Source organism: Podarcis muralis, chromosome Z, assembly GCF_964188315.1.
Source record: "Podarcis muralis chromosome Z, rPodMur119.hap1.1, whole genome shotgun sequence".
NCBI lineage: Eukaryota > Metazoa > Chordata > Lepidosauria > Squamata > Lacertidae > Podarcis > Podarcis muralis.
Window position 1 is genome coordinate 26,012,131 of NC_135673.1, and position 22,777 is coordinate 26,034,907.

A 22,777-nucleotide genomic window follows, 5' to 3' on the forward strand; every position below is an offset into this window, starting at 1 on the left:
CACAATGATTTTTTTATATGGGACACACCGCCCTCTAGCAGATTCACACTCCCTGATTGCACAGGTGATGGTTTCAGGGGGTAAATATTTACAACTGTAACTCAGCACCAATTCATTGGGTCTTGTTGCATAACAAGAGGCCAAACATATGTGAAGAAACAGCATACTTGCTTCTCAATGCACAAATGTGTAGTTCTCATCAGATTTCATTTGTAAAGGCAAAGTAGATGCTTAGACCCATATGGAATAATAAGATGCTCATAATGGTTGCCCAAAGCATTGTTTTTACACAAGCAGCTAACCTAACAAGCAAAGTGCTAATGATTATGGCACCAAGGAGAAATAAATGTGCTACGTGCAGCAAAAGTAACCTTTAGGGGGGAAACCTCAAGTTGCAAATAAAACTGCATTGCTAGGATCGCAGGACTATAAAAGTTACACCATCCATGCCTGACCATGTCAAAGTAGTAACAAAGGGGAAGAGACAGTAATTTTCATTTTGCCAGAGAACTTCCTTGGGTGGTTAAGAAAAGTCCCAAACAACTCACAAAATCTAGCATTTAATTTATTAAATGTTTAAGAAATTTATTAGATGCACATGTAAAGTGCTCTTACAGAGGAGAGAAAACTGTAAATATTATAAAATAAATAAAATTACAGTTTGAAACAAATTACTTTTTTTTACTCAAAAACCAAAGTAGAAAGTTTCCATAATGATTTAAACCTAAGGTCAAGGTGAAATATGTCATGAAAATTACAGAGGAGGAGGAACATACCAAGGGAGCAGGCGGCTCCTGGCACTCTCGAACCTTCACTTCCTTTCCAGGAGTGCAAGTGGGGAGAGGCTAGGAGGCTGGAGGGTTGCCCTCCAGGTCCCCCATTCATTTATTTAACTCCTAGAAACAGGAGGACAATTGCAAAATTTGTATCTATTAGACAGTTCCTTTCATAGAAACATTTAGGTCTGTTTATTTTTGAAGTGTGGTTGCAGAAATGTATTTAAACAAAACCATTGGGTCTTTTTTCCCCTGATGCAGTTGATCTTATAAAAACATTTATTCCTATGAAACAGTCCAGGTGAAGAAACAAGAGGTAAACACACACCTTTACCTCTACATCATGCTTTCAGTGTGAACAGAACTCTTGCATTATACTACACTGAGTAATAATAGCCATCCAGATATCAATGCCTTCAAGGCAATTCCCAGCAATATAGAAGTCTTTACTTCAATATCATCATTGCCTTCATCCCCCAAAAGTTCATTTTCCTCAGGCAAGATACATTCTTAAAAAACTGGGGGGGTGGGGGGCTGGGGCAAGGGGTATGTCCACTTTCACTTCTGGGAAGTTCTTTTCAAAACTGTTGTCCTCAGTTCCAGTTACTGGTCATTTCTTGTGCTCTGTTCACTGTTTATATGCAGGCACTTTGGGGCGAGAAAAGGCTGCCGTGGTCTTAGTCAATTCATATGCTACACATGGGCACACACAAGGTCAACTGAAGCTTCCTTCAGACGCTCAGGATCTCAAACTCTTCTTCCGATTCAAATAGTTTGTCAGTGGACTCAATGAGCTCTGTGGGAAATGGAAAAAACAACTTATTATCAAGAGCATGCACCTCTGACTTTTGTGCAGAAATTTACAAACTTTACCATGGCAAGCCTCCCTAATTAAAAAACAAATAAACACTAAAATGTCAAACTTTTCCAAATGTAACAAAGATAAGGAAGCTTAGCTATTTATTGCAATTGTCTAAGTTTCAAGAAAGGAGATGATAGATTAAGATTTGTTTTTTAAACTGTACTCCTTTAACTTTTGCCCCATGGAATATGTGGGAATGACAGTCTTCCCTTCTTCTTCAGAGATATGTTGGGCACAATCCAAAGTTCTTAGCATGTAGGCTTAAGGCTCAGTTTTAAAGCAAACTTTTCTGTACCTTCAGCAAGGATTCATTTTAAAAAGCTGCCTTTGTGTCACATAAATTTCTGTGGGTCTCTTTCCCGCAGTCTCCAACCTGCAAAGTGCAACTTGCTGTTCCTTAAAGAGCAAGCTTTGTTCTTGTTCTTGTGCCTTTCACCACATTTAGAGACTTTTATGACCTTCTACTTACATCCAAATCAGCATTAGTGCAATCCTTTTTTCTGCTTTTCCACACTGATGCAAGACACTTGATTTACCACATCTCCCTTTTAAATCCCCTGTTCCAGAGCTTATGGACTCCATTTGACATGAAGACCAGTTGCACTCCACCCCACCCCACAATCCTGCCTTCAAACTGCAAGGTCTGCATCAGTCTCATTTGCTGCTACTGTTTCACGGGGAATTCCAGTTCCAAATGGATCCCATCTGTTGGGAGACAAAGATAACTCCTCTCAAGCAGCACTGTGCTTTATATGTATTTACTTAAGATTTTGGGTGTTTCTACCACAACTAGAACTGGGTGCACCAATTTCCTAGGATGGGCTGAATCTTCAGAGTACTTTGGAAAAGATTCCAGTGCCATTGTGATTTAAACAAACCACAAAATGTCTTGCTGACATTACTGGAATCCATCACATCACCACCAATCCATAGGACCAATTTCTCTGTGGCTCTCACTACAAGATAACCAGAAAAGTCACAGCATAACAAAAGGAAAAAAGATTCCATTCCCAGGGATGACAAATTAGTGTGTGTTCATCTAGTGAAAACCTTGGCTGACCACACAGCTTCATACATTGACTTCAGAAAGAGCACAGCAGTGGGAGGAAGGAACGACAACAAAAGTCTGCAGTACCTTCAAAGTCTAACAGTGCCATAAGCTTGTTTAGGCTACAAATCCCACTCCAGTCCACAAAACTTTATGTCACAATGAAACTGCTAAGTCTTTAAGATGCCACTGCTGTGTTGCAACATATGGAAATGGCTACAGCCTCCAGGAGGAAAAGTGAGGAAGGGTTAGATAGGAACATTTGTTACTTCACAAACCAAGATTCCATCTCACTCTCTGTATCCCCCTCTATATATATAGTTGCTGGGGGGTGGGGGAGAAGTTAAACACAATCCTGTACCTGCTCCAGTTGTGGTTACTTCTGGCTTTGTAGGAGGTATGAAAGGGGGCCAGTGCGGTGGATGCTTTTGAACCAACTCAAACATTCGCAGACTCTGTTGCTTAAGTATTTCCTGGGGAGAACAATATTTCATTTTTAAATGTGTGCTGCAATAACAAAACCAGAAAACATAGCTGAATTATACGGGAAGTTAACAACTGGAAGTAGTAGACAGTTTGTGCTCTTGTGCTACAGAATCATCATCATCGCTTGCGCAGTCCTTAGGTAGTCACTTCTTAGTCTAATGATCAATGCTCACACTTTAATGCTTTCATGACTGAAATATCTGTGACACCACAAAAGCACAGTTGGAGCTTTTATAGCTGAGCAAAACTCAGGCAGCAGGTCATGTTCACCTCGATTTTATTTTTCTGCAAAGCCACACATTATGTCCTATGACTGCAGGGAGAACTTATTCAAAGAAATAAGTAAACACAGTCAGATGGGCAGGGTATAAATAATAAAAATTTGTATTATTATTATTATTATTATTATTATTATTATTATTATTATTATTATTAAAAATAAGGAATTAGTAAGGAACTAGTACTAGTAAGGAATTAGTAAGGAACATAGGAATCTGCCCTATACGGCATCAGATTGTTGGTCCACCCAGCTCAGCAACATCTACACTAACAAGGTGCTTACATTATAAAAGGTAAAGGTACCCCTGCCCGTACGGGCCAGTCGTGTCCGACTCTAGGGTTGTGCGCCCATCTCACTTAAGAGGCCGGGGGCCAGCGCTGTCCAGAGACACTTCCGGGTCACATGGCCAGTGTGACGAAGCTGCTCTGGCGAGCCAGCACCAGCGCAGCACACAGAAACGCTGTTTACCTTCCAGCTAGTAAGCGGTCCCTATTTATCTACTTGCACTTAGGGGTGCTTTCGAACTGCTAGGTGGGCAGGAGCTGGGACCGAAAGACAGGAGCTCACCCCGCCATGGGGATACGAACCGCCGACCATACGATCGGCAAGTCCTAGGCACCGAGGTTTTACCCACAGCACCACCCGCGTCCCGCGCTTACATTACATCTAACTTTTTTTTTTTTTTTTACTTCCAAAGTCAAACAGTGTGGTCTGCCACAGTCTCACACTCACATACCATTGGGTTGCTTTTCAACAAGTACCAGGGCAGTGAGAAGATCTCATAAGTAACAGGCACCTGTACACGAATAACGTGTCTCACTCACAAACCAGGGCTGGCAGATGAAGACATGACACAAGAGCACACACACTTTAGATATCAGATCAGAATGTACCGTATTTTTCGCCCTATAGGACGCACCGGCCCATAGGATGCACCTAGATTGGGGGGGGGGGAATAAAGGGGGAAAAACTATTTCTACCCCCCCCCCAGGCGCGGGGCTGGGGCGGGGGAAGCCCGAGCTTCCCCCGACCCCAGCCCCCAGAACGGGTCCGAGAGCACTGGTGAAGGTGCGCGCACGTTCGCCATCGCTCTCGGTGCTTGCGAGGCTGCGGGCGGGGGAAGCCGGAGCTTCCCCCGACCCCAGCCCCCAGAACGGGTCCGAGAGCACTGGTGAAGGTGCGCGCACGTTCGCCATCGCTCTCGGAGCTTGCGAGGCTGCGGGCGGGGGAAGCCGGAGCTTCCCCCGCCCCCAGAACGGGTCGGAGAGTGATGGTGAAGGTGTGCACACGTTCGCCATCGCTCTCAGAGCTTGCGAGGCTGCAGGCGGGGGAAGCCGGAGCTTCCCCCGACCCCAGCCCCCAGAACGGGTCGGAGAGTGATGGCGAAGGTGCACGCAGCTTTGGCATCCCTCTGGGAGCTTGCCGGGCTGGGGGGATAGCTTCCTGAATCCTGCATTCGCCCCATAGGATGCACACACATTTCCCCTTCATTTTTGGAGGGGAAAAAGTGCGTCCTATAGGGTGAAAAATACGGTAACCTGGGCAATAGATCCATATATACTTTGGGCCCTGGCTGACCTCTTTACACAAGCTGCGGGGGTGCATGCTGGCTCACGCCATCCATTTTCCCTATGCCACCACTGCAGCCGATTAGCAAATCAGTACAAAGAAATGTGTTGCTGAGCAGAGAGGGCCACAATGGGGAGTAATTTAAAACAGCCTCTCCTTGGTTATATTATTCCATGCATCTCACCCCACCTAATGTACCTAGAGGTTCATTTTAAAGGGGAACTTATGCCAGTTAAAAAGCTTCCTAATGCTTACCTTTTGCACAAGGCTACACCAGTTATCAAAGTCCTTTTCTTCTCTACAAAAGAATCCCTGTGAAGGTACAAGAATATTTTAAGTGAGATATAATTTGGGGGCAAAAAGTACCCAGTCAGAAGTCTGGTGTGGGGAAGAGCAAGATCCAGCTGTCCAAATACTACTTTTCATGGCATCTTGAATGAACATTATAATAATTCCCCCATGATTGGTCATGCAAGTCCCTCGTCAATAGTCAGAAGTGGTACAAAACAAACACAGAGAACAAGGCCACAAATGGCATTAACATGTAAGGCTAAATTAACCAGTATACAAAATATTGGGCAGTTTAGATATGTAACCAAACCAGGGGGCCTTGACATAAGGTAAAGTTAGCTGCCTGTGCATGATAGGGTGGGACAGCATTCGTGTTCCAATTGTGAAGACAAGAATAGACAAAAGTGTGGAGTAAGGACCACAGGGGTGCAAGGCTGCAGGTCAGGGTGACAGACATCCACTCCTGCCAACACCTACTAAAGCTACAGAGGGATCGAGATTCATTATCTTCATCCGATGTGGTGCTTGCTGGCAATGGAAGCTATGGTCATCTACAGCACCATTTTCTTCAGAATCTACAAAAATCTGTGTGGTGTGAGGGTCCAAGTAGATCAACTCATTTCCTGTGCGGGTAAAACAAGAGCAGTTTGTCAGAAATGGGTAGAACTGAAAGCCATTCAGTCTTGCACTCTGTATGGACATTAATAGCAGGTGAGGTAGGGCAGACGAGACAGTGGACTGAGAAGAAAAATAAAAAGAAGCTGCCAAATGTAGGAAGCAGGGGCTTAGAAATATAGGAAGCTTCCCCATTGATCCAGCCATCCCAGTATTGCTGTCAGTGATGGGAAGTGGCTCTCCAGGATCCCCAAACGAGAGTCTTTTCAAGCCCTAACTGTAGAGGCCAGAGATTGAATCTGGGACCTTTTTGCACACAAATCTGTGCTCTACCATTAAGCCGCAGAAGAGATACACAATAATGAAAAGGAAGGAACAATGCAGTGCAGGCAGCAAGAGACCTTTGGTGTCTATGAACACAAGGGGTGCTGATGCTAACATCAGTAGAAAGGCAAAGTAGTGATGGAGAGGCAGGGAGACCAAGGACCAGAAGGGGAGATGGGATGAGTCAGGGCGACTGAAGGAAATGGAACTGAGCTCAGACATAAGAAACTGAAGGAAGGAGAGGTGAAGGAACCTAAAAGAATGAGGGCAGAGAAGAGATGGAGCAGAGAAAATAAGTAGCCAAAGATGAGCTGGGGGAAGACTTGCATAGGACAGGAAAGGTTGCAAACTGCTTGGAGGAAGGGTCTTAAAAGAGTAGGTGGGCTGGAGAAGCCAAAGCAGTGCTTTGGGGAAGGACTAGATTTCATACAGTGATTTGAACTGATCAAACCATCTGCTCTCATACTCCCAACACTGCAACTTGTCAGCACAATGATATCTGGATAATACTTAATAACCTTAATAGTTTATTCCCATTAAGAAAGGCACCTGCTGCTCATTAAGCACAAACTCAAAAGGCTCTCACGTAGACTAGAGGAGAGCAATCTGTATTTTCAACTTCACTCTCCAAACTGGGAATTAGCAACATGTCCACTGTGATCACCACCCAATCCTACCCATGTTTTGATGTCCCATGCTGTGAGAGGGCATGTCTTGTGGCAAGCTTTGTGAATAGAGGAAATGCTTTCCCTAACCTTTCTCTGACGAAGTGTGTATTACACACGAAAGCTCATACCGTGAAAGTTTATATTTAGTTGATCTTAAAGGTGCCACTGGAATTATTAAAAAAGATTTTTTGATTTTTCATTTTTCATCTTATTATTTATTATAACTATGACAGATCAACACGGCTATCCACCTGAATCTTTCTCTGGTATATGAAAGAATGTTGTGAGCCTTTTTGCCTGATCTGCTTGCCTTTGCCTCCAGGCTGAGCCTGGAGTGTCCTTATGTACACTTACAGCACAATACTACTGAGTGCACTCAAGAGCACAGTCTTGTAGAGATGCTTGATCAGTTTTTTGTCATCTTGACTCTAGGAGAATAACAGCAACAAACTGGAAAACACTTAGTTTTGATAATTTTGTCTTTAACCATTTCCACATCCCCTGGGGACAGACTGGGAATGAGCTCCTCCCCACCAAGTTTTCATTCTGGAGAAAAGTGAACAACTGAATACACAAATGTGTGGTTTTTAACCCTTCTTTAAAGAGAAATTAACTTTCCAGAATAAGAGGGAAATCCACATACAAATAGTGATGTTTTGGTCATTCACTTCTCCCCAAAGAGAAAGGAGTAAGAGAACAAAGAAGTGAGGTAGGGAGTATACTAGAGGCCCAATCTAATATTCCTCCTGGGGACAGGGGAGGAGTTAGCATTCAAAAAGGCCTGCTAACCACCTTTTCATAGAGTAACTCTATTTAAAAGCCCTACTGATCAATGGATGCATTTATCTATCAAGAACTAAACTATCCATGCCATTAGCCATAACTACTAACAGATATGGGACACCATTATCTTGAACTTTTCCTAAGAAAGGACTGTGGGTGGGTGACTGATCGGGTGGGTGGGCGCACATACACATGTGTGCAGAGGGAAGATTTCATGCATCGTTTCATATTATATATTCTAATGTATTTACAAATTAAATAGGAAGACACACAATAAAAGGGCAGTGGAGGGAAGAGGTAGAGGATGGAGAAAGGGCCCGTTTTTTTTGTACTGTTTGTGAAAATTTGATAAAAGTAAGTAAAGGTTTTGAGTCAGGCTGATCATTGATTGTTGGTGTTTTCCCTGAACAGCAGTTGGTGGTTCTTGTCCTCATCCAGAGAGACAAAGGGTGAAACCTCCCTGTGGCCCCAGTCTCCTAGCTAGTGACAGAAGCCTGATCACACAACTTCTTTGGCTCTTCAGCCTCAAAGCAAACTACTGAGTATATGATGCATTATAAAGCAGTACGGAGTATCGTTTATATGCTCTCTTATTGCAGCTGGCTGTTAGGCCCACCTGCATTACTTAGCAAATTCACCTTTAAAATAATCCTTCAGAAGCAAAGGTATTTATTTGGCACTCCACTTATTTTTCCTTACCTAAGAATCCTATAAAGTAGTAGGCATTGTTTGGTTTTCCTCCTAAAGCTCCCAAAGATTGTGGCATCTTAAAACACTCCTACAGATTGAAAGATAAAGAAGAAGAACTTTATTACATTTATATGCCACCTTTCTTCCATGATGGAACTGAAGGCAGCATATACAGAGTCCCCAGGCCCTAAACAGACCCAGACCTCTTTAGCTTGAGCAAAGTTGTTTCATTGTGCTCCTTCAGACCATGCATATGTATGTGCACTAGTTATTAAAGTACCTGCAACTGCTCAAAACATTTCCAAACACTCCTATTAAGCTGACCAGATCAATCACATCAACTATAAGAGAGCTGTACCTTAAAAGCATCAACATAAACCGGATTGATGTGGTTTATCCCCAAGCGAAGAGGTACAATCAGCAGCAGCGGCTTCCAACCACAGCAGATTCCCATAGGGCTCTTGTTTCGGCTGAGCACACTCCTGTGTGACAGGGAGCTGCAGTGGGTACTGGAACAGTTCTGGGATGGAAACCGGCACATCTTCTCTGGGAAATAAGAGACAATAAAACCTAATTGTCCGTTCACTTGAGTTTAGCTGTTCACTTTAATGGAGGGAGCCATTCCTGTGTGCACACATCTTATACTTATCTATGAAGTGAATACTCAGTTCAGTGTCCCCAAATACTTGTGGGTTACAGCAAAGACATTCCTTACAGAAGGAACCAGTAGTTAAGAAGAAAATTGTGGTAATTCTGTCTGCACAACTAGAATAAGCATGGAAAAGCTAGTTGTAAGTTTTAGAGCTCATGTAAAGAAGCAAACCATGAGTTTTCTAAAGAAACTGATTACAAAATAGCAATCAAACTGTTCAGCGGATGCATTGTGACACGTAGCATGGTGATTCTCATGTGGTATGGCTGAGACTGAAACTAGTCCTCTTTTAGCTGATAATCTGTATCCAAGCATGCTTGTACTGATCTTCATATTTTCCAAGGAATAAAAATCAGACTGGAGCTAAATTCCAATTCAGTTTAAGGCCTGGGTGAATCAGAAATTCTGTTAAACAGCTGGTGCTTATAACTTACTGATATCTTCAATCACAACTGTGTTGTCCATAGACACATAAACGGCTAAGGAATTCCATTCATCAAATAGTGCAAGTTTCCTGGGGGTGGGGAAACAGACAGTAGTAAGTCCAAATTCCATGCCACTCAGAGGCCAACACTCTGCCTTCAATATGACTGGAAGAGTCTTAAATAAATGAGATACTTCTAGGAGAGGTCATTTTACAAATACATGGATAAAGTTGCACACCAGTATAGTGGGATTGTCTGTGAGTGTTCAGTCCCATGATTTAGTGGGAAGTGGCAACAGCCAGCAAGGGAAGACTTGCCTCCATCAGGGGCTGAGTGAGTTCCCGTTGCTTAGCCACACTCCCTTGCCACAGAATACATCACTGGGCTCTAGCACTTAGTAGGCTGATGCCAAAGGTCAACAACAGGGAAGATTATGGCAGGATTAGGATTAGGGCAGGAAATGCCACCTAAATAATTCAGGTACCATAGGGACACAACGATTGACACAAGACTTGAATGTGATTTTCATTCTAAAAATTTGTTATAAGCTACTTTCAAGAGCCTCTCAGGGATGCAAGTGGGATGCAAGGATTACAAATATAATAAATAAATGTTGTTAGGAAAAGGTCTGCACAAAACCATTAAGAAAGTTATGGAGAACATTTGATCCCCCATAAGTTGCTGAACTACAATTCCCATTAAGCATGCTCAATGGCCATGGATGACAAAAGTTGTGGTTCAGCAGCATCTGGAGGACCACACCTGCTTTAAAGGAGGAAAAGAAAAACAGGAGATAATTTTTTATTGTTGCAGGTGCTAATCTGGATCCCTGATTTCTGAGATTCAAATTATTAAGCTTTTGCTTGTTTTTATTGAAAATGTTCTGAAGATGAGGATTGCTATGCTACATTAATACAAGAGACTGGCAGTTTAACATAATTTTTATCTCTCTGTCTGCCAATATTCAGTTGCCACTACTAACCTTCCCCAAGTATGGTCATATTTCAATCTTCTGTTAACTGCTTATGCAGAAGAGATACATTGCTTTTCCAGCTTAATGTTACTTAAAAATAGGATTTTTAAATCAGGTTTAGAATTTCAGGCTGTTCTTATTCAACAGGTCCCCATGCTTTTAAAGCTGCAATTTAAATTTTAGTGCTTCGAGTAATGACAGATAAATTCTATAACATGGGAACAATACGTATCTCAGAATACTGAGCTGCTTCAAAATCTAACCAGAGACCACAACAGCAAGTTGTGATGCTAACTAGAAACTTTGTCCTAGAGGGGTTTTGCCTTCCCTGTTTTATCATATGGATCAATTCTGCAAGTTGTTGATTCATGCAAGAGATAGTCTGGTGATTAGGAGTGCATAGCCTATGGAGGACAGCTGAAGTCATGCAATGGTTGGCGAACTGGACTCAGGGGACTTGGCTTTAAATCCCTACTATGCCATGTAGCTCAATGAGTGACCATTGGGCAAGTCACTATCTCTCAGTCTAACCTGCCTCAGAAAAATATTCTGGATAAAATTGATAACTATGTGCTGTGCTGGAAAAAGGGCATCAGAGGCTCCACTTCTTCATCCCACAGTGAATATATGCTATCTGCCAACAAGGACCTTCTACCATTTGCCTGGGGCAACAAGTCAGTCTCCATGCAAAGACTAAATGGACACAAAACTGAAAATAGTAGGAAACTCTGTTGTTGACTGTTATTCACCATTATTTTTTAAAAAATTACAAAGTAGGATTGCTGTGTGAAATAGCTGGACAGCAATTTGGTTCAGGACTCAATCAAGATCGATTGCAGGTGTTAATGTAACAAAGCCAGGAAGCTTGTGCATAAAAGTTCATGCCACAATAATTAATCGTTAATGTGCCAGAAGAGTCAATCATCATCATCATCACCACCACCACCACCATTATCTCCAGGGAGAACCTTCATGTTATGAAAGTGCAGCAGAGTATCAGTGTTAAATAAGTGGAACTAAACTGTCTTTCCATTCCATCTAAATTCCACACAAGATATACATGCTTGCTTGCTTACTTGAGCACTTGGGCAACAGTATTTGGTCCAAACCATTCCCCAATAGACTTCCCTTCACCAACACCCATCTGTGCTGTGTAGATTAGAAACAGAAACAGACACACAGAAAAATAAGAAGCATCAGTCTGTCGAATGGCACATTCTTTTAGGCTGCATTGCACACATTCCAAAGCCATTAGAAATTGGGACTACCTTCACACAAATGAGATGGAAACTTGTTCTGTATCAAGGATCACACTGGAATGTTATCACAAGACTAAGAACCTCAGCTAAATATTTTAAGCTTGATTTAAGCTGAGCAGCAATGCTATAGTGTCTGAACCCAGACCACTAGCAGTAAGCCAAAAAGAAGCCAATAACAAACCTTCAAAGTTCAGAACACATGACAAGCCATAATATGACTTATTTGAGTCACATGAGAGGGAACTATACAGCAAGGGAGAGGCATGTTCCTGATTAAAATATGGATAAAGACAAATTGTGGTTTAGTGGACTGGTCCATATGTCTCAATGAATCTCACATTTCAGAATCATGCCTTTTACCTGGGAGCTCTCATGACACAAATGATTTGGGAACCTGTATTCTAAATTACAGCCTCATCACCCAATTATTATTATTTCTATATTTGTGTGTGCACACACAAAAACGCATTCTCTTTTGCACTGCTATGCTTTTGACCAGGATTTGCAACTTTTATAGCATTTGAAGGCATACATGCATTTTTCACACTAAAATTATGCTAACAGAAGTTTAAGTACACTAAAAGTTTGAAAAACAAGGGTGGAAGAAATAATTCTCAAAGCCAACTCTTACCCATTTGATGGATAGAATAACAGCAGTCTTTTCTGTCCAGGAAACAGCGTAAGATTTTGTGATATTCTTCAGGTTGCCTTTTGTGTTTCTCCCAATGCCAATCTTAGAGAGAAAATTATTCTAGATTTTAAATATGTATCCTATCATAATCTTGAAAAGTAGTGTTCAATGGCAGTAGGTGATACATGTATACCTTTGGTTATGATAGCTACTGTAATTTTCTAAATTATTGGCTACAAATCAGGGTTGCATAAATAATAATAATAATAATAATAATAATAATAATAATAATAATAGTAATAATAATTTATTTGTGCCCCACCCTCCCTGGCCGGTGCCAGGCTCAGAGCGGCTAACATCATATAAATAACACAGTATACATAAAAACAGGCATCAATTAATTAAAATACATCATAAAACTAATTCAGACAAATTAAAATACTTACTACTAAAAAAAGAATTACAATTGCACAACCAGGTAATATAATTTCTGATCCAGAAAAAACTGATTTTAAAATATAACTAGGAAAGCTGTACATAATAGCATATTTTCTCTTTGCAAAACTTATTCTAGTCTTTCTAGAATCAACTAGATGAGGCACTGAAGCCCAACCCCAAACAATATAAAACATACTCAGACACCCCTCACCCTCACTCATTTCTCATTCCTACAACCACGACCATTCTGGGAATCTACTGGTGAAAGACCACACTCACCCCTCCCCAAGTGTCGACAGATCAGAGCCTGGGCCAACATCATCTGTCCGCATCGCAGCATACAGCCCCAGCCAGCATCTGAGGAAGGGCCGGTGCCACCTGGGGTCAAGAATCACCACATTTATGAATTTACCAAAAGAAACAACATAGACTGCTTCCCTTCCTTTGATTTTTCTCTTCACATAAAAGAAAAATGCTTAGTACCCACAATAGTTTGCTATTGGAATAATTCTTAGCATGATGAAAATGCAGTGGAGGACCAAGTGAAGTGCATTAACCAACAAGTAGGCTTTAACCTAAGCTGTGGATCATAAATCCAAAATTCTGGAAGAATGTTGTGATAGTTTGATTAATGCCATCCGGCCTTACCCAATCTCGCGACCTCAATATGCTTTGGATTAAAACTCCCTATCAAGCCCAGCCTGTATAATGACCATGCTGGCTGGGGCTGATGGGAATCTTAGTCCAAAACATATGGAGAGCACTGAGTTGGGAAATGTAAGAGTATAGACCCACACCCAACTCATAGCATATGATCACTGGGAGCCACAAAGGAGAGGGTAGAAGATCAAGAAGGTTTTTGAAAGTCTAGTGGCAGTTCAGATGGCCCCCCTAAAGGAAGGTGATTGGAACAAACCCAATATCAGGAAGCGCAACAAATATCTAAGTGTGTCCCACCAATGCTACCCAAAGCAATTGCTAGGCTGCAAAGGCCTCAACGGATCAAGGCAAAAGCCTAAAAGTGTCAGGACCTGTTCTGTACCAAGTAATTCTCTGCCCGGATACAGCAAACTTTTAAAAAGCATGCACTAAATGATCAAAGGCTGCAAGTGCTGTCATCCTGAACTAATTGTTCATTCCTTTACACAGGTCATATTTTTAAGAACAGAACAAAGGGAAGGAGAAGAACCCACACATCTTAGAAAGCATACCTACCAATTGGTGAAAATTTTCTTCTGTAGGTAAACCAAAGACGAGCACTTATATCCAAAAGAAGCTTAGATTTTTCTAGAATTAAAAAAGCATTAAAAATAGGGAGTTCAGATTACAAATTTACACAAATTCAGTATTTGTGATTGCTGCTGCACTGCTGAACATGAACAACTTAAGAGAGGATCAAGGATCTATATACCCGTATTTTTCGCTCTATAAGACGCACCAGACCACAAGACGCACCTAGTTTTTGGAGGAGGAAAACAAGAAAAAATTATATTCTGAATCTCAGAAGCCAGAACAGCAAGAGGGATCGCTGCGCAGCAAGCCCTCTTGCTGTTCTGGCTTCTGGGATAGCTGCGCAGCCTGCATTCGCTCCATAAGACGCACACACATTTCCCCTTACTTTTTAGGAGGGAAAAAGTGAGTCTTATAGAGCAAAAAATACGGTATATTAAAGTAGCCCCCTTTTGTAGAAAAGTCTGCACTTCCTTCTTAACTTCCCTTTTTGTATTCCAAAGACGTCAATATTTGGAGCAGTTGCTTCCACAGTTCACTGCAGAAGTGCAGATCTCTCAAACAGAGTTCCATTATTCTTTCCCCTGCTTTATTTCTCTGATTCCACAATCTTGAGCAATCCTGATAAGAGGGCCTTTAAATCTCTTTCCATCTGTCCTTGTTCAGCACATGATCACCCCCAAGCTGTTTTTTCACCCAAGAAAGTGTCACAATACCATTCCCTTTCTCAAGAGTCAAGACCACCCTATCAAATAAAGATTGTTTGGCCGTAATCATCCAATTGCTAGAAATAACACAAGTCACATGTGAAAAACCTGACAAAAAAGTATATTGTGTAAGGATGCTCTCTAGATAGCACCCTCCCCTAAATGTCATTTTGGTTTACAGCATTAGTACCCTGGGCATTGTAGACAGCAGATTTATTTTCCAAGATTTCTACTCTCTACACAGATTAATACAGTGGGGCGCAATACAAAGTGAGAAACATGAGGTGCTTAAACTAAGCATCCACAAAAGCTTTGTGGACCTTAGAAACACAGCTTCCTTCCATTCCTACCTGTTTTAAGATGGTGCTGCCTTCCTAAGATCCAGACAGGCTCATCTGTTTCAGGAAGTTCTTCTACATAGTCTACTAAAATAAAAAGTAGGTTTTCATATTTTTTGGAAAATAAACACACATGTAGAACATTTATTCCCTTGTTTCCCCTGTAATTTTAGTACCTGTTCAGTTCTTTCCTAACTAATGAACCTCTTACCACACCGTCACACTTTGTTTACCCTTTCGGACATTGGAATTTAGACCTCTTACTTTTAGCCAGACTATAGCCTTTGCCATTTGCACTGCAACACTGCTGCCGAAACTGAAACCAGATCCTATGTGGTAAGAGCTGAGCATTAAACATGATGATCTATCATTTGCAAATTTCTTATTTTGGCTGATGTAAAAGGTGCATGAGATAGATTTGTATGTTTTAATTTTCACATGTATGCTGTGATCATATCAGCTGAGAAAGGGTCCCAATACGCAACAGCTTAACAATACGAAAGTAGGTTCAGTCCCTGCCTTTAGGACTAAGGGTTTTTTTAAGTGTCTATTACTATAGCAATGGCAGATATAAAGTTAGTCATAGTATCAGGAACAAAGGCATTGCAGAACTGAGACCACAAATAAACAAAGAACTTGGGTGACAGGAGAGGAAAATAAGCTTATTTTTAAAGAAATGTTCCATTTCACAAAATAGTCCTTTCACGTGAAAAAAAATCTTCATTGACCTGATATGCATTTTCAAAATTCCTTATTTTTTGTTGAAAAGAAAGACATTTTCCTATACATGCTGTTTACAAAATTGATCTTTAAAATGTGGGGGACTGTCCTACAATAATGCTTCCATTTCTTCACTATGATGTGAAACAACATATTCTTGGGGTTACCACACTAAATAGCGGGGAAAGTAGAATCATGGCTTCATTTATGAAGGAGCGTCTCCACCCCCAACATTCTGCCCAGACACTGAGGTCCAGCACCGAGGGCCTTCTGGCGGTTCTCTCACTGCAAGAAGCAAAGTTATAGGCAATCAGGCAGAGGACCTTCTCAGCAGTGACGCGCGCCCTGTGGAACACCCTCCCATCAGCTGACAAATAAATAAGCAACTATCTGGCATTTAGATGACATCTGAAGGCAGTCCTGTTTAGGGAAGTTTTTAATGAATGATGTTTTAATGTATTTTTAATCTCTTGTTGGAAGCCGCCCAGAGTGGCTGGGGAAATCCAGCCAGGTGGGCGGGGTATAAGTAATAAATTATTAGCATTATTATTATTAATATACTCAATCCAGTACACATGGGGTACTGAATCTGTATTCCTTAAGATGTTGTTGCACTCCAACCCCCACCAACCCTAGGCAGAACTGACAATATCCAAAAATGATGGGAGTTGGAATCCAACAACATCTGAGGGGCCACAGGTTCCTCATCAATGTAAAATAGAATCTTAAACAATAGTAAGACCCCATTTTTCTGTGTTACATGTAAAACATTAAAAGAATGCTTGAGATCCAGAACCTTTAACTATAGTCTTGCCCAGATGTTACTTTTCCAGACAACTAAGTACTATAACTACATAAGAAAATGAGGAAGATTGTTTCTTACTAAGGAGGCTTTGGGGTAGGACCCTCTGTTGGTAGACCACATGTTTGATATGCAGAATGTCCCAACTTCAATCCATGGCAGCAAATGGATCATGTGACAAGTTACTAAAAGACCCCACTCTCCCCAAGATCCTGATGAGTCACTACCAGCCACTACCACTACCCAACAATATTGGACAAGATGGAGAAATAATCTGAGCTGTAAACAGGCATCTTCCTATCTAGACCTGGACTGAGTTTCCACCTCTACCATGGTTGGATGTGAACTGTTCATTGTCTAGAAATCAAGAGTTATTTCGTGTGTAAAATGCAAGTAAAAGTGACCACCCTATAGAACTGTTGTACACACCCAAAGAAGGGACGCAGGTGGCGCTGTGGGTTAAACCACAGAGCCTAGGATTTGCCGATCAGAAGGTCGGCGGTTCGAATCCCTGCGACGTGGTGAGCTCCTGTTGCTCGGTCCCTGCTCCTGCCAACCTAGCAGTTCGAAAGCACGTCAAAGTGCAAATAGATAAATAGGTACCGCTCTGGCGGGAAGGTAAGCAGCGTTTCCATGTGCTGCTCTGTTTCGCCAGAAGCGGCTTAGTCATGCTGGCCACATGACCCAAAAGCTGTACACCGGCTCTCTCGGCCAATAAAGCGAGACGAGCGCCTCAACTCCAGAGTTGGTCACGAATGGACCTAATGGTCAGGGGTCCCTTTACCTTTACACATCCAAAGACAAAAAATGAGCTTACTCTTAACACTGGCTTAGTTTTTGGCCAATCAAATATAAAACTATGTTCATTTAAGAGGGACATAATAAGGATTTTACTGTGAAAGTCGAACTGCTAAAAGCTTATCTAATAATAATGGTTGATAGACAACTCAGCAATAGACTGCACTCAATTATTTCAATTGATTTTCTCCAAGTATGAGTAATGTTGTATATATCCCAATATATTTAGTTTTAGTGAAGACAGAGTTCTGGTTCTGCATCACATTGCTTTTCCCCTCTTTTGCACTTTTAAAAAATGTAACTTGCATTCTTTTTTATTATGACAATAAGTCTCAACGAAAAGCAGCACATAACATCATATTGAAATTACTGCTACTACTAACCACAACTTCAAATAGAACGAACTATACTAAAATAAGAAAAGAATGAGATGTAACACTAAATTGCTGCTGTGAGCTCCTTTAAACAAGCAATAACAAGTCACAGCCAAAAGCAGTATGTAACACCATACTGAAATTACTGCTACTACTATCTACAACCTCAACTAGAACGAACTGTACTAAAACAGAAAAGAATAAGATGTAACACTAAATTGCTGCTGTGAGCTCCTTCAAACAAGCAAGTGTAATGTTTAAAAGGTCAAAGCAGCCTAATGTCAGCAATTCTGCAGTTCATGATATGGTTTAAAAGGCAGACTTCTGTGTCTTTCATTTTCAGCAACTTCCTTTGCTAAGCTTAGTGTCATGAAATACTATTTGTTTTCAAGCAAAAGAAGTATGTGTGTGTAGTGATGTGATTCTTAAAAACCTGATTCAGCTCTTAGTAACATCAAGGATTCTCATTCTTGTTATTTCTGAGGGATAATCCACTTAAAGTGGATATATCAAGTGATGAAAAGGTGTGATAAAAATATTTGAGAAGATAAAACATAGTTCGTTGACGTATAGTGAAAATCTCAAGTTTCAATAATTACTTTTTGAGTAAAACAAAAACAAGAGGGGGTTGACACAGAGCTTGCAATTAATAACTTGATTAGTTATAACTTGGAAGATGCAGGATACAAATGAGGAAAAATAAGCAAATAAATAAAGCAAAAATTAACCAGACATTTTAATTGACTTTTCCTATGCATAAAAATATGCTGCAGCGCAGACTGATCATTCACCAATGCCATAAAGGCAGGCATGAACTAACCTTTGATACTTTAATTTCCCACGTAAAAGCATCTGCATGACACTCTTTGCATGCACTGCCCGAGTCCTGTTTATTTTTCCAAAAGGAACTGGAAATTTTTAACCATTTAGGTTTCGAACTTAAGACTGTGCAGTTATTTTAATACAAAGTCTACTGTGACATTTAAAATAAAACTAAATAGATTTTCTTAATTCATCGTTTCACGTTTGAAACTCTGGCAAGGTTTGGCTTCTCTCATTTCCAAGTCCTTACTACAAGGATAGCCCTTTTTAAAAGTTTGGAAATAAAAATAAGAGTCAGAGTGAGTTTTTGACAGATATAAAAGTTTTGTATGTCTTGTCTGTATTATGTGTCATGCTGTAACATTTCTGTCTCCAGTTGTAGGCAAGCAACTTTGCTTTCACTGCAAAACTAGGTTAAAACAAAGCAAACTTTGTTTGAATTTATGCTTCCCCATTTAGTCATAGATCTTACAAATTTGGCAAGTCACCATCTCTTAACTTAAACAATTTCTGAGTTGCTGTGATCATAAAATTAAAGCAAACCACCTCAAAATCCTAGAATAGGGCTAATACATATAGAAATCAACTGAACAGAACCATTTGCACTACAAGTTATGCAGAACTATGATGTTTTCTTTTGTAAGGTAAGAGTTGTGACAATGCTGTAACATGCAACAAGACTGTTGTATAGGGACACCACTGGATTATGTTAGTAACCAATCCCACCCTACACAATCTAAGCCTCAGGATTTGCAAATGGACTCAGCAGCTCAAGTACTAGACACGGTGGGGAAACTAGAGTTAATTTCCCACAATTATACTTAACGCTTCAGGCACAGAAACCACAAAGAGGCTTGCAGCCAGGAACACGCAGGGTGGGTTAGAATGACATCAGCATGGCAAGGAGGTGGCTGAGGAGCCTAGATGTGGGAGTCTTAAGGCTTACAAAAGTAACTCTACAGCTCTTTTTACTGGACATAGATTACTGCAGGAATAAGTGGTGGAAAGCAGCCTCAACTTGTCTTTTGGAGTTGGACCCCAGCCTTCTAATTTGCAAGTTCATTTGCAACTTCATACAGAACTTATTCAACTAGACATATGTCAGCACATATAGTCAGTTGTTATTACATGGGCTGGGGAAAATAACACAGTTTGTGATGGTGGGTCAATACCACTGATCACTTTTTGAAAGATTCAAGATAAATGGTAAAAAGAATGCTTTGTTATGCTTGCATTTTGGGCTGGTGATCATAAAAAATTCTAACTCATTTTAATAGCAGTAAACAACACTGCAGTCCTTTGTCACTGGAGGCTCAAGTGGCCTCAGTGGCACATGGCACCTTTCACTAGTCAAGGCTGCTGTAACAAAATGAGCCTGGCCAATCATCCACATTCTAGTAAACTCCAGATTAGATTCCTGCAATGTATAATATATGCGTCTGCCCCTGGGGTTGCAGCCCTAACTGCTCATAAACTTCGCTTAGGTTGCAGCCCTAACTGCACTTACCTGGAAATCAGCCCCAATGAATTCAACAGGATTTACTTCTAAGTACTGTAGACATGGTTAGGATTGTGTTGTTATTCCAGAAAGCAGGTGGTGGTCTTTTAAGTGGGGCACTCTCGGAGGGAACAAATTATGTAGATCTGTTCCAGTTTGGGTTTCGGCCTAGTCCAGGAACACAGCAAACCTTATCTCTATGATGCTTTTGATACAATTGATGGTTCCCAAAAAAAGAAGGTTCTGACTACAGTGACCAATGCATTGGTAATCTCAAGACTGGTTTAATTGAAGTACCCTGTACAGGACTGCCTTTAAAAGAAAGTTTGGGAGCTGCAACTACTGCACAATGAGGCAGCAGCTGAATGTTTCAATATTTTAATGTTATATTTTAATTTTGTTTTTAAGTTGTATTCATTCAACTTATTTTTATTATTGCTTGTTAGCCACCCTGAGCCTGGGGAGGGCGGGGTATAAATAAAAGTTGTTGTTGTTGTTGTTGTTGTTGTTGTTGTTAAAAGGTAAAGGTACCCCTGCCCGTACGGGCCAGTCTTGCCAGACTCTAGGGTTGTGTGCCCATCTCACTCAAGAGGCTGGGGGCCAGCGCTGTCCGGAGACACTTCCGGGTCACGTGGCCAGCGTGACATCGCTGCTCTGGTGAGCCAGAGCTGCACACGGAAACGCCGTTTACCTTCCCGCTAGTAAGCGGTCCCTATTTATCTACTTGCACCCAGGGGTGCTTTCGAACTGCTAGGTTGGCAGGCGCTGGGACCGAACGACGGGAGCGCACCCTGCCGCGGGGATTCGAACCGCTGACCTTTCGATTGGCAAGCCCTAGGCGCTGAGGCTTTTACCCACAGCGCCACCCGCGTCCCTATTATTATTATTACCATGACCATATTTAATCAATCAGGAAGGAGCTGTACTTGCTGTCAATTTGTTACCAAGACAAATTTAAGGTACTCTTGCAGATATATTAAGCCCTCTATAACTTGGGATATCTGAGGAAATGCTGCTACCATACAGATGTGCCTATCTGTAAAGATATCAAAGGAGGCTCTCTTATTGGTACCACTATTAGCTGCAACAACCCAAGGTAGGATATTTCTGTGGTGGCATGCACTCAGTGGAATTCCTTCCCCTCCAATAAAAGGAAGGTATCGACTATTGTAAGTTCTTGATGCTAACTAGGAGATTGAGCTACAACTCAGAGAGTCATTAGTTCAAATTGCACCTCTGTCATGGACTCATTAGCAAGAAGGCTTAGCAAGCCTCTCTCTCTCTCTCATCCTCATAGGAGAAACCTTGCTGGTTTGTTGTACTGACTGACACAATATGAAGCACACTGAATGTTCAAAAATAAATTATGATTTTGTCAGTAGCATCAGATGCTGTAGGGAATTATCTCCTTTCACACACACTTCAATCTTGTCATGCCCCTCAGCTATGAGCTTAAACAGCAGCACACAGGGAAAAGGGCCAGTGAAACCAATTGTGATTTAGGGTGAGGAGCCCTACCATCTTTCCATACTCTGTCAAAACCAGAAGATCAGTTATTCTTACAACAGAGTAAGGTCAGCTGTACATTTTGTTCCGGTTTGCATTTCTTCCCTTCACCCACCATTGCTATTGGTTTTTTATTTTTTTGTTTTTGGCTCTAATACTTCGTTTTAATAGAAAAGCAGGATATAAATATGGAATACAAACAATGTATCAAATTAGCTTAAAAATACCAGAATCCCGAGTGGATAGAATCCACACATATAAACAAACCAGACCGACCGACCCAGTTTTAAGTACCCCCCCCCCCCACGCATGATGCCGAGCAATCTCATATAGTGAACATGCTGATGTTTATGAATCACATCCAATATTAGCCCTACTCAAACTGAAGCTAACGGGCACGGAATAACTCGAGTTTATTTATTTCAGTGTATCTACTCTCGATTAAGACTTAGTTGGACACAACCCGCACATACAGATATAGATAGATATAAAGAAGCACAGGCAAACAGCACCAGTTTTCAGTTTTTCCTTCTTTATATGTGATTCCCAAGCAAGCAGCGAACATGTTGCGTTTGGGCACCACTGAGCTGCATCAAATCTCTACTCAAGAGTAGACTCATTGAAGCTAATGGGCGCGGGCTAATTTAGGCTCATTAATTCCAGTGGGTCTACTCTGAGCTGGGCTTAACACGGTATAAACAAGCAGGCGGACTTAACGGTCAGGCAGGGGAGGGGGGAGATCTGGGCTTCACAGGCACAAACAGGGGGTGGGAAAGGGTCGCTTCTACCCCTCTCACACGCGCCCTCCCCCGCCAGCCCCTCACCGGACTCCATCCTTCGCCTTCAGCAACCAGCGCCTCCGCCGCCACCATCCTCTCCTCCTCCTCCCTCCTTCGCCCTCCTGCCGTTGCCGAGAGCCTCTCGCTGCTCCGCCCCTCAGAAAACAACACCGCCGCCACGACAGCCGCCGCGGAGCACGCCGGGAGCTGCAGTCCAGCGGCCTCGTCGGCCAAGCCGGAGTCCAGTTTACTCTCCCTTCCCACCTCCTAGTACTACAACTCCCGTCGGCCCTCCTTGCAGAGTCGCCTCACCGCGGCCGCCCACTGCGCGTGCGCAGCCGCTCACAAAAAACCCCCCCACAAGAAACCCCGCACGCCCCTGAACCCTGGGAGTTGAGAGAGCGCGGAGGAGGAGGAGACGGCGGAGGGGGCG

General features: G+C 41.9%; 1 protein-coding gene across 3 annotated transcripts; it reads right to left on the reverse strand.

Annotated features, from left to right (window-relative positions):
- Window positions 1-544: 544 nt before the first annotated feature.
- ATG4A (autophagy related 4A cysteine peptidase) lies at window positions 545-22,544 on the reverse strand. Of its 3 annotated transcripts, none has more exons than XM_028715599.2 (13): window positions 22,390-22,544; window positions 15,058-15,132; window positions 13,986-14,057; window positions 13,050-13,148; window positions 12,333-12,434; window positions 11,519-11,591; window positions 9,479-9,558; window positions 8,751-8,938; window positions 8,402-8,480; window positions 5,790-5,935; window positions 5,277-5,333; window positions 3,048-3,159; window positions 545-1,572 (listed from the first exon to the last, which is right to left on the reverse strand). In XM_028715599.2, exons 1-13 carry the CDS (start codon window positions 22,397-22,399, stop codon window positions 1,508-1,510), a joined length of 1,158 nt encoding a protein of 385 aa, XP_028571432.1. In that variant the 5' UTR covers window positions 22,400-22,544; the 3' UTR covers window positions 545-1,507. The 3 variants fall into 3 exon arrangements, with proteins under 3 accessions (XP_028571432.1, XP_028571433.1, XP_077778548.1); XM_028715600.2 differs by having other exon boundaries at window positions 15,058-15,129; window positions 22,390-22,531; XM_077922422.1 differs by lacking the exon at window positions 22,390-22,544 and adding an exon at window positions 15,933-16,038.
- Window positions 22,545-22,777: the final 233 nt, after the last annotated feature.

Excerpts from the sequence above, each read along its gene's own strand:
- ATG4A (XM_028715599.2), bottom strand. Across the intron at positions 12,435-13,049 it reads CTGTCGACACTTGGGGAGGG|ATTGGCATTGGGAGAAACAC; the intron begins GTGAGTGTGGTC and ends TTTCTCTCTAAG. Across the intron at positions 11,592-12,332 it reads TTATTCTATCCATCAAATGG|CACAGATGGGTGTTGGTGAA; the intron begins GTAAGAGTTGGC and ends TAATCTACACAG.